The sequence below is a fragment of the Sus scrofa genome, chromosome 12 (genome assembly GCF_054392235.1).
Source record: "Sus scrofa isolate SSC_HxYL_T2T_F1_AM1 chromosome 12, Sscrofa_HxYL_maternal_Yorkshire_Landrace_v2.0, whole genome shotgun sequence".
Classification (NCBI taxonomy): domain Eukaryota; kingdom Metazoa; phylum Chordata; class Mammalia; order Artiodactyla; family Suidae; genus Sus; species Sus scrofa.
Window position 1 is genome coordinate 49,806,212 of NC_139394.1, and position 11,575 is coordinate 49,817,786.

The 11,575-nt window shown below is 43.2% G+C and overlaps 2 protein-coding genes across 4 annotated transcripts in view; one reads left to right on the plus strand and one right to left on the minus strand.

Moving 5' to 3' along the window:
- Nucleotides 1–5,725, minus strand: part of NUFIP2 (nuclear FMR1 interacting protein 2) — a 32,961-nt gene extending 27,236 nt beyond the window's left edge. Inside the window, exon 1 of the mRNA XM_021067508.2 lies at nucleotides 5,348–5,725. Within this exon, the coding sequence (XP_020923167.1) occupies nucleotides 5,348–5,636 (289 nt within the window). The 5' untranslated portion in view covers nucleotides 5,637–5,725. The remainder of the gene's footprint in view (nucleotides 1–5,347) is intronic.
- The window catches only part of LOC102161554 (uncharacterized), a 91,154-nt gene continuing 81,260 nt past the window's right edge, over nucleotides 1,682–11,575 (plus strand). Inside the window, exons 1-2 of one of the 3 annotated variants that reach the window (XR_014821614.1) lie at nucleotides 1,682–4,841; nucleotides 6,474–6,555. Coding sequence is in view for 2 of the 3 variants with exons in the window: in XM_084985727.1 (XP_084841853.1) it covers nucleotides 4,169–4,841; nucleotides 6,474–6,514 (714 nt within the window). In the remaining variant the exon portion in view is untranslated. Of the gene's footprint in view, nucleotides 4,842–6,473; nucleotides 7,083–11,575 lie in introns of those variants that run through there. The other 2 variants (XM_084985727.1, XM_021067509.2) reach the window with 2 other exon arrangements.

Genomic DNA, 11,575 nt, shown 5'->3' on the forward strand with positions numbered 1-11,575 from the left:
ACACTATGCTTTGAGCTTCAGCTTTATATGTCATTATTTCATAATTCTATGAGAAGACACTTGTCAGCTCCATTTCACAGATGAGGACGTTTACTAATAAGCAAGAGACAAAACACAGGTGGGAATCAAACCCGAGTCCCAGATCAGAAAGAACATGACCGCTTAAGCATAATACCTCTCGCCGAACAGGATCAACCTTCTCATTCTTATAAGGCTGCTATAAAATTTCCTTTACAGGAGTTCCCGTCGTGGCGCAGTGGTTAACGAATCCGACTAGGAACCATGAGGTTGCGGGTTCGGTCCCTGCCCTTGCTCAGTGGGTTAACGATCCGGCGTTGCCGTGAGCTGTGGTGTAGGTTGCAGACGCAGCTCGGATCCCGCGTTGCTGTGGCCCTGGCGTAGGCCGGTGGCTACAGCTCCGATTCGACCCCTAGCCTGGGAACCTCCATATGCCGCGGGAGCGGCCCAAGAAATAGCAACAACGACAAAAAGACAAAAAATAAATAAATAAATAAAAAATTAAAAAAAAAAATTTTCCTTTACAATTAAGAGCAAAGTCAGATCATATTGATAAAATCTAAGTACTAGAAGTTTCCATTTCTACCGAACCATAAATGGCTGATGGTTACCATAGGCAGTTCCTATTGCATTCTGTCAAACAAAAATCTAACACTTATGAATTTTTTCAAAAGTGGTCTTAAATTCCTCAACACTTCCCAGACGTTAGATTATACTGTTACTGTATGAAACCAAAACACCTAGGGCACTAACTCTTACAAGATATATTTTCATTTTACATTTGGGTGAACACTCTCACAGAAATTAAGTAACTTGCCCAAGACACAAAGTAGACCTAGAAAGCTGAACTCCAGTCTATCTGGAACATGGTTTCCTATCACCATGTGGTATTTCCTATCACAGTGCTTAACCAAGTAATATAGTAAGGAAATACTAACAAAACTACAATGAAAGTTATCTAATTTTAAAAAGTGTTACGGTATTCAAGTTTAAGAACTTCTATCATCATAAACTGTGATTATTACTATATGTGATTCAACTAGGTAATCTGCCTTTGTCACTTTCATTCATTCTCTTGGGCCTTTAGCTTGTGAAGGCTAAAAGGCACATGAACTTCTAATGTATTCTTGTTTTGAAATTTTGTTGTTTTAATTTCCAATACGGTAAAAATATCAATACACATAAAGCTGTATACTTCAAGAGTACAAGGACACTAAGATTTTTTTAAGATTGAGAACAATTGTTTTTAAAGGAACTTGATGTGAAATAGAACACTCTGAGAACATTCACAAGTGTTTATTCACCATAGTTTTAAGCCATTCTGCATCAGAGAAATGAGCAAATTATATTAACTTTGAGGCAATAACACAACAAAACATACTTAAGGTATAATCATTCCTGAAACAGAGTGGCACAGAACTTGTTCCATGAAGGAATATATTTCATAAAAGTTAACTTCAGTAGAGTTACATTTTATTTTTTTGACTGGCTAAAAAAGCTATGATAGCCAATCATATCAAACATTTTTTTTTGTCTTTTTAGGGCCAAACCCACAGCATATGGGAGTTCCCAGGCTAGGGGTGGAATTGGAGCTGTAGCTGCCAGCCTAAGCCACAGCCATACCAGATCTGAGTTAGTTCGAGGTATTGCCAGATTCTTTTTTTTTTTTTTTTTTTTTTGTCTTTTTGCTATTTCTTGGGCCGCTCCCTCGGCATATGGAGGTTCCCAGGCTAGGGGTTGAATCGGAGCTGGAGTCACCGGCCTACGCCAGAGCCACAGCAACGCGGGGTCCGAGCCGCGTCTGCAACCTACAGCACAGCTCACAGCAACGCCGGATCGTTCACCCACCGAGCAAGGGCAGGGACCGAACCCGCAACCTCATGGTTACTAGTCGGATTCGTTAACCATGCGCCACGATGGGAACTCCTATTGCCAGATTCTTAACCCAATAAGCAAGGCCAGGGATGGAACCCGCCTCTTCATGGATACCAGTTGTGTTCATTACCCCCGAACCATGATGGGCACTCTTTTTTTTTTTTTTGTTATATCAAACTTTCGGTGAAATAATTTTAACTATGAAACAGAGATCACTGGGATATTTTCTAAAAGGTTCTTTCTTCTTTTTAGATAAGCAGAAATTTCAGAGATACACAACTTTTTTTAAAAATTTTTTTTAGAACTGCACCCATGGCATATGGAAGTTCCCAGGCTAGGAGTCAAATCGGAGTTGCCAGCTTACACCACAGTTCACAGCAAGGCCGGATCCTTAACCCACTGAGCAAGGCCAGGGATCGAACCTGTGTCCTCATGGATACTAGTCAGGTTCTTTTCCGCTGAGCCAGGGACAGGAACTCGAAGATACTCAACATTTTTAACAGATATATATTACTCATGTACAGCTTTAAGCCAAAAAGAACAACTATATATACCTCTTAACATGCTGACAGGCTAAACAAACGTTTGGACCTGTAGGCCAATTTAGTCATAACTTTTCAGGCTTCAACGATAAGCAGTCTTAAACACCAAAATAAAGAACTAATCCAAGGTCCAAACCAAACTGGACCAAAGCCAGGCCTTTTAAATTAACTAGAATAATTTTTCCTATTTGGTGGGAAACCAGAAATTTATAAAACCACCCAGAAGCCACTATATTTTCACCACAAAGTTTTAATTACAAAAAGCATTTCTAATTTAACTATATAAAAATTTTCCATGGCAACCTTGTTGGTAGGCAGAAAGTCTGCCAGAGTCACTTTCTTTTTAAAACTCGGGTATTTTTTAAAATGTAATCACTATAGGATTATTGAGAGAAATTAAAGGGCTCCCTGTGCTTTTATTATTTAGGGTTGCCATGCTAAATCATCTAACCCTACTTGGAATAGACTCAGCAAACCCTGAGTCCTAATAAACCCAGCTTTTGGATTAGAATCTGAAATTACCAAATCCATTTGGCCCTCTCTTGCGCCCTCTTCTGGATAAAGAAAAACTTCCTCTTTATGGGTATGGGTCATAAAAGCCCGCCTCAACACATTACAAACACATTTCAAAAATCCTCAAAATCCTAAGTCTCCTTAGCACTATGCATGTTGAAGCAACAGTAATGTGACCAGGCCATACAAGAAAAGCTGCTTAACCCAAATTGTTTACGTCCTCTCAGAACTGCTAAACCCAATTTTCCCTATTTATCCCCTTTCAAGATATAACTAATTTGATGGATGCCACTTTGAATGGTTCAGGGGTTGTTTCTTTAGGTAGAGGAGTCCTGCATGAGTATATTGATACCTGGGACAAAGCTGAATTTTCCAATCTGAACTCTAACACTGCCTTACAGTTCAAGTAACCATAAGATTTTTCTCATCTTTAAGTTGAAAAAGACCCAACATTAAAAGCATCTAATGTTGTGTAATTTCTGTAAGTTTAAAAACTGTTCCAAATATTTAGAATTAAACACTCAACAAATATGCTGATTTCTACTGTACACCATCAGTTCCCACCACCCCGCCAAAATGGAGAATCTGACATTCCAGTTTCAGTGTTCAAGCTACATTAAGTCTGCAATAGAAAAGCAGTTTTTCTCCAGCTCTCAGTAACTGCTTACACCAAATTTGACACGCTGGATTTAACATTCATTTTCTTAACATTTCAATTTATAAAGAACCTTTTTTTAAAAAATCTGAGTGGTCATAAACTTTTTGGGGGTCCAAATCGGTTTTAAAATGGGAAAACACCCTGCCTTTTAACGTGATAAAAAGCTTCATCCCAGGCAAGATGGTAGTGCACCAACCTCATGGATGAGCCACCTCGGTTCACCCTTAAGGGCAAGAAAGCAGGGTGAAAAAAAAAACAAAAACCCTCGCCCTTTCCCCCATCCAAACATTTTTTCTAATCTCGCCTTTCAATAACACTGCCCAACCCCAGATGGTAAATGTTGCGGCTAGGAGGGAGATAGAACAAGCTTTTTTTTTTTTTTTTTTTTTTTTTTGTAAAAATGAGCTGCTAGAAGGAAAAGGGCCCAAGAGAAAGCCTGAGAGGCGGAGTCGTGAGCGAACCTGGCAGGAGACGAGGTTCCTGTGGCAGAGAAACTCGTGACCGGGGAGCCTGGTTCCCGCTGGGTACCCCACCCGGCCTTCAGGCACCGCCTCTACCCAAAATGTATCCCCCCCGCCCCCCCCAGCCCTCCTGCCCGGAGAAGCACCCGCGGCCGCCGCCCGCGGCCTCCTTCTCTCTCAGCTCAGCTTCTAGGCCGGCTCCCAGCCCCGAACGCCCGCGCCTCCCGCCGCACCCGGGAGCGGGAAACGCGGCCGCCGGCGCGCGGGGCCCGGCGCAGGCCGCTCCCCTCGTGGCCGAGTCCCTCCCCCACCCCAACCGCCCCCGCCCCTCACCCCAGGGACCCGCCCGGGGCCGCGCGGCCGCCACCGGGTTACACAACCCGGCCGGCGACTGGGGGAGGGGCGGCCGCGGGCCGGGGGCGGCGGCGCCCCCGCAGTGTGGGGGGCGACGCGACGCCAGGGGGGTTCCCGAGCCACCCGGCTTCGCCGCGCTGTGCGCCCCTCGACACCCTTCCCCCTCTGTTCTTCAGTGGGCCGGAGTCAGTGACAGGAATCGGCTTCCAACATGGCGGACAGGAAGCGGCCTCGCGAGGAGGAGAGAACATTCCAGCCGCGCCGGCTCTGGGGGGAGCGGGCCTGGGGCGCCGGCCTCGGGAGGAGCCGTGAGGACAGACTACGAGGTCCGGTGCCCAAATGGGGCGTCTAGTGGTGGAAATGACCCGAGAGATAAAGGGTCCCAACCGCCCCCCCAGACGGGGAACCCCAAGGCCACAGGTGGGCTTGGGGTGACGGGTGAGGAAGGACACTTCAAGTCTGCCCCCCTACCCTTTCCTCGCCGCCTGCAAAAGGGTCTCGCGACGCCACCCAAGTCGGAATTCGCTAGGCCTTCCCGAGTTACACCCCAAAGGATTTGGGAGGGGGCTAAGTTCGCCCCCAAATTAGGCTCCCTCCAGGGCCCCAGGAAGGCAAATGAGAAAGGAATATAGGGTTAGACTTCCAAGGCCGACCCTCCGAGTCTCCCTCCAGCCCGGGCGGGGGCCGGGAAGGTCACACAGGCCCGATTGGGCCTCTCCCATGCTGAGGGGAAGAAGAGGGCGCTGCAAACTCCGAGGCCCAACCCGAGCTTTTGGAGAATGAAAGGGGGCTTCCCCAGACCCGCAGGATGGGGACACACACACACACCTCGACCCGGTCCGCGCTCTCCCGATCCAGCCCCACCCCCATCTCCCCTACCCCCCCCCACCCCATCCCCCTTCCCCCATTCGTTCTCCCTCCCGGACCTGTTTTCTTCTTCGGCGTTTCCTGGTGCTGCTGGAGGGCGTGTTTCTGCTCATGTTTCAGCGGCTTTGGCTGGGCCTTGGGACTGCCCTCGGCTCCATGCTGCAGGTATTGGTGAGGCTGCTGGTGATGGTGGTGGTGATGGTGGTTGTGGCTATGGTTGTAGAAATAATAATGGTGGTGGTGGTGCGGCGGCTGCTGCTGCTGCTGCTGCTGCTGCTGAGGGTGATGGTGCGGATGGTGGTGGCTGTGATGGTGCTGAGACTGTGGCTGGCCGGGCTTCTCCTCCATTGAAAGCGGCTGGGACTCTCTGGCTGAGGCTGCGCGCTGCTGCACCGTCAGGATCTGAGACTGCTTCTCCGGGCTCACTCAGTATATCTGAGCGCGTCTCGCCAGCGCACTGGTTAACAGAGCGATTCTGCGAGATTGGCAGCCGCACCCCAGCAATCAGAAGGCACGCTGAGCCTCAGGCCCCGCCCCTCGCCCAAATCCTCTTTCCTTCCCCTTGGCCGCTGCCTCCTGGCCAACGCCACTTACCCTATGCAACCTCACAGGGCCGGGCCTTCAACGTCAGCACTATGGCTCGCTCTTCTGTCGCTTTCTCTCCTTCACCGCGCAGTATGCGAACAGCACTTTCTACACTCCTCGCTCGAAAGCTAGCTTATGTCGAGGGTAGCAGATTCCACTGGTGATTTCACTGGCTCTGGGAGCCATCTGTTGGTTTTGCACCTCCTTAGAATCTGTTGGCTTTATTTATTTATTTATTTTTTTGTAAATCCTTTTCCGGGTAACCAGAGGGGAAGCTCAATTCCCTTAACCCTGAGACCACTAAAGGGACAATATAAAAAGAGGAAATAAATACATTTTTTTTTCAAAATAGAAGAACTTCACAACCCAGTAGATCATTTTGTATTCTGGTTTCATTTTGCTTTGTATTCATATGCTAATCTCTTCCTTTCCACGAAGGGATTATAGGATTCCACAATGGGGTATCTGTGTAATTTTCTAAAAGGGCACAAAGGGTTTAAATCATTGTTTCTTTGTAGATGGAGGCAAGGGAGAGCGGGAGGAATGAAAATCTAAAATCTACACTGAAGTTTTATTGTTTTTTTTTTTTTAACTCTGCAGGTGAGGTCAACTGTGGAACCAAGATAGGTTTTAGAATGTGAAGAGTTTCCAGAGAGAAAGAGGAGGAAAGAGCACTTTGAAAGTTAAGTTTTAAAAAATTTTTTTGGAAAATATAGGAATTTAAAGAAATAGTCTGTTGCATTTTGTAATACTGACTTAACTTATCCTGCATTACCACATCACAGCCTGATTTTTAAAAGCAAATGTTTAGTCAGGAGACTCACTACGCAGGAAGAAAGAGATTGTGATGGGGATGCACGGGTGTACTCTGATAATATTTTATTTCTTGACCTAGATGGTGATTACATATATATTTGCTTTATAATTATTTCGTAAACTGAATATGTATGTATGTGTAATTTTTCTCAGTGTATGTTATATTGGTTTTTTTAATTTACCATTTTAATCAGTTTTAAGTATGCTGTTTAGTGTTAAGTACAATCACATTGTTATAAAACCATCACTGTCCATCTCCAGAACTTTTCATCATCAGAAACTGAAACTCTGTACCCGTTAAACAGTAACTCTCCATTCCCTCTTTCCCCCATGCCCTAGTAACCTTTTTTTTTCTACTTTTATGACACCTTATATAATTGAACTCATACAATATTTGTCCTTTTGTGTCTAGCTTATTTCACTTAACATAATGTCGTCAAGGTTCATCCATGTTGTGGTATGTATCAGCCCTTCCTCTTTTAAGAGTTCCCATTGTGGCACAGCAGAAACAAATCCGACTAGGAACCAGGAGGTTGCAGGTTCGATCCCTGGCCTTGCTCAGTGGGTTAAGGATCTGGTGTTGCCATGAGCTGTGGTGTAGGTCACAGATTGTACCTCAGCTCTGTGGTTAGACCCCTAGCCTGGGGACCTCCGTATGCCTCTGGTGCAGCCCTAAAAAGGAAAAGAAAAAAAAAAATTCTTTCACTTTTAAGGCTGAATAATATTCCACTGTATGCATATGCCACATATTATTTTTCCATTCATTCAGCAATGGCTATATGAATTTCTTCCTCAGTGTATGTTATACTTTACAATTTTTAAAATGTGGCTTGAGTTCCTATAGCAGGACAATGTTAAAGGAACACAGAAGCTTACAAGGAAGTTTGTGCTTTGAAGTTAATGAGTATCAGCACAGAAATATAATTAAAAGGTAAAAACCTTTTTCCAAGAGCAAATGTCACCGAATCCAGACAACCATGTCCAGACCTTGACTTATCCTTTATAGAGAGGATTTGCATTGCCTTGCTAAATTTTAAAGAAAGACCCTTTTGATGGAGGGGGAGTACATTCACCCAATTTTGAGACCTAAATCCCTAATAATGACATGTCATGACAAATAAGTCTTTGCCATTGAATAGTATTGCACCACTTTCCCATTTATTAAAGAAATTAAAGTGTTTGTAGAATTTAGGATTATGTTGATAGGGCTTTATAGTCTTTTGCTGACTTGAGCATTTGGTTGGAAATCAAAAATCCCTGAGTCATAACTTCCCTTTCTACATTTTCTAAATTGTAGTTGCAAGCACACCAAAAGCACTCGCTCTGAGTTTCTGACTTTTCACACCCTAGCCTGCCTTAGTTTCTCTACACACAGTCATATGAAGTTTAGGAAGCTAAGCCTTGCTCTCAGATGCTCTAGTTTCAATGGATGTTGGTGTTGTAGTACATAGTAATATGGAGAAAGTTTGTGATGTAACAGAAGGAAAAAGTGCAAAATACTAAAATTTACATACAATAGGAACATAAGCTTGTAAAAATATGAATTTTTAAAAATAAGTATGGAAATACAACAGTAGGAGGTATATCTTTTCTTCCACCTGATTTTTCTAAAATAATTTTATGTGAAATATATTTTGATATTTGCCACATATTTGTGTTTTTTTGTTTTTGGGTTTTTTTTTTTTTTTTTGCTTTTTGGGACCATACCTGCGGCACATGGAGGTTCCCAGGCCAGGGGTCTAATCAGAGCTGTTGCTGCCAGCCTATGCCACAGCAAGTCCAGATCCAAGCCACATCTGAGACCTACACCACAGCTCACAGCAACGCTGGAGCTTAACCCACTGAGGAAGGCCAGGGATCAAACCCGAAACCTCATGGTTCCCAGTCAGATTTGTTTCCACTGTGTCACGACGGGAACTCCTATAATGTTTTAATAATTAAAATAATGAAAAGTTGAACCTGGAGTTCCCATTGTGGCGTGGCGGAAATGAATCCGACTAGGAACCATGAGGTTTCGGGTTCCATCCCTGGCCTCGCTCAGTGTGTTAAGGATCCTGTGTTGCTGTGAGCTGTGGTGTAGGTCGCAGATGCGGCTCGGATCCCACGTTGCTGTGGCTATGATGTAGGCCGGCAGCTATAGTTCCAATTCGATCCCTAGCCTGGGAACCTCCATGTGCCTTGGGTATGGCCCTAAAAACCAAAAAAAAAAAAACCACAAAAACTGAATCTGCACAATTCTTGAAACTCATTTTACACTGCATTTTACCTATAGTCAATGTGGGAAGTTGTATGGAGAGACAGGATATTCCTATGTAAGTTCGGCTAATGTTTTAACTATCACTGTAATCATAATAATCTCTAATAATGTGTGAGGAGCTGTACCAGTATTTCATTTTTCTTTTCTTTTTTTTTCCTTTTTGCTTTTTAGGGCCATACCCATGGCATATGGAGGTTCCCAGGATAGTCTTCACCTGGGAGCTGCAGCTGCCAGCCTACACCACAACCACAGCAACTAGAGATCCAAGTCATGTCTGCAACCTACACCACAGCTCACGGCAACGCCAGATCCCCTGACTCACTGAGAGAGGCCAGGGATCAAACCTGCATCCTCTTGGATACTAGTCAGATTCGTTTCTGCTACACCACAATGGGAACTCCTTATCTTTGTTTTCCTTTGTAATTCGTTGAGATAGATATTAAGCCCATACAGTAGATGAGGAATTTAAGACCTGAAGAAGAGCCTTGCTTACAATTTAGGAGTTCCCGTCATGGCTCAGTGGTTAACGAAACTGACTAGGAACCATGAGGTTGTGGGTTTGATCCCTGACTTTGCTCAATGGGTTGGGGATCCAGCATTGCCGTGAGCTCTGGTGTGGGTTGCAGACGTGGCTCGGATCCCAAGTTGCTCTGGCTCTGGCGTAGACTGGCGGCTACAGCTCCGATTCCACCCCTAGCCTGGGAACCTCCATATGCCTCGGAAGCAGCCCAAGAAGTGGCAAAAAGACAAAAAAAAAAAAAAAAAAAAAAAGAGCCTTGCTTATAATTTAAAAGCCACGAAGTTTATGGTGGGGCCTGAAGTAGGCTCCTGGTAGGCTTGATAGAAAGAATTTCCAACATTATCATAGCATGATGTACATTTCTAAAATTTTAGTAAACCTCTAAAAAACATTCACACTATGTCAAAACTACCACGAAGGTGGTATCTGGTTAAATGGTTCTCTATAGAGGCAGATGTACTGTGAAGCAATACAGAGCCCCTCTATGCACAGGCCCCTCCAGGGCCCTGGAGGGGCCCTAGAAATGGTCTCTTGAAAGAACTAGATATTTTTCCATTATTTTGTAAAATTTTAAAAGGTAATATATGTATTTTTTCCTTAATTAGGGCCCCCAAAACCTGGACTTACACCTATTAATAATCTTTTTTTTTTTATTTTATTTTTTTTAGAGCCACACCTGTGGCATATGGAAGGTCCCTGGCTAGGGGTCGAATTGGAGCTCTAGCCGCCAGCCTACACCACAGCCACAGCAACACCAGATCCAAGCCACATCTGCGACCTACCCCACAGCTTACAGCAACAGTGGGATCATTAACCCTCTGAGCGAGGTCACTGAGCAAGGCCAGCGATCGAACCCGCATTCTCATGGATACTAGTCGGGCTCGCTACTGCTGAACCCCAATGGGAACTTCCAAAAGTCATTTTTAACAGTCATTTGGGAATGACTCAGAAGTGTTGTAACTTCAATGGGTACTTTAAAAGGTTATATTTTATAACAACACAGAAAGATGTTACACTATAACAAGTGCAAAAAGCAAAATAATAAATTATATGTATACGTTATTATTGCATTTAAAATATGAATTCAAGGACTGTGAGGGAACTTGAAAATGAAAACATTAAAATCTTTTTATTCACTGTTAATTTGCAAATATTTATTAAGCACTTTTTATATACCAGTTCTTATGCTTTTTGTTATATGGGGCTTTTTAAAATCTTTTTCTCTTATTGATGGAGTTTTGGAACTGGTTAAATATATTTGAAAGACTCTCTTAATTATCAAATGAAAATCACTTTTCACACACCTTTATTCTTACACTTTGTCTACTATGACAACTCAAGAAATGCAGAGATAGTATCCAGGAGGTTCTCCAGACCTCAGTTTCCTCTTCTCTAAAATATGGAGAATGGGTTTCTTCTGACTCTAATATTCCATAATCAATATCACTGCTCTTTCTTTCCAGATTACTCCTTTATTTCATTATAATAAAACTATACAACAGCAGAAAATGTAGCTGATAAAAATCTAGTTTTTCAACTGTAACAATTGGATGTAACTTTACAGAAATTATAATCAGAAACAGAATTATGTAGTTTTATATAAATGGAAATTGGCTCTCTGATGATAGTTCTAGTTTAAAATGAGGCAAATCACTGGTAACATCCACTGTTTTATTTCAGCAGGGAAAGAATTTTATTCATGTATATTTCCTTTAGATCTTAATATTTTTGCCTAGAGACACTAACTTCAAAAAACTTTCAAAGGAATTGAACAGAGGTATGGGTAAATTAGGTTAGTCTTTTAATAACTGGAATATGACGACTTTTCTAAACATGAAGGTTTTTTAGGTGACATTTTTCTTTTATGAAAAGTGTTATGGGAAGAAGTTTGAGAGAGAAACTATAGCAGAGTATAAATTTTGTAGTCAGACAGGTCTGGAATGGAATCTTTATTCTGAAACTTCTTAGTTTTGTGGCCTTATGTGGTCATATTTTTTAACCTCTCTAAGCCTTATTGTACTTATCTGAAAAGTGGAACTAGGAGTTCCCATCATGGCTCAGCAGAAATGAATTTTACTAGCATCCATGAGGACGAAGTTTCGATCCCTG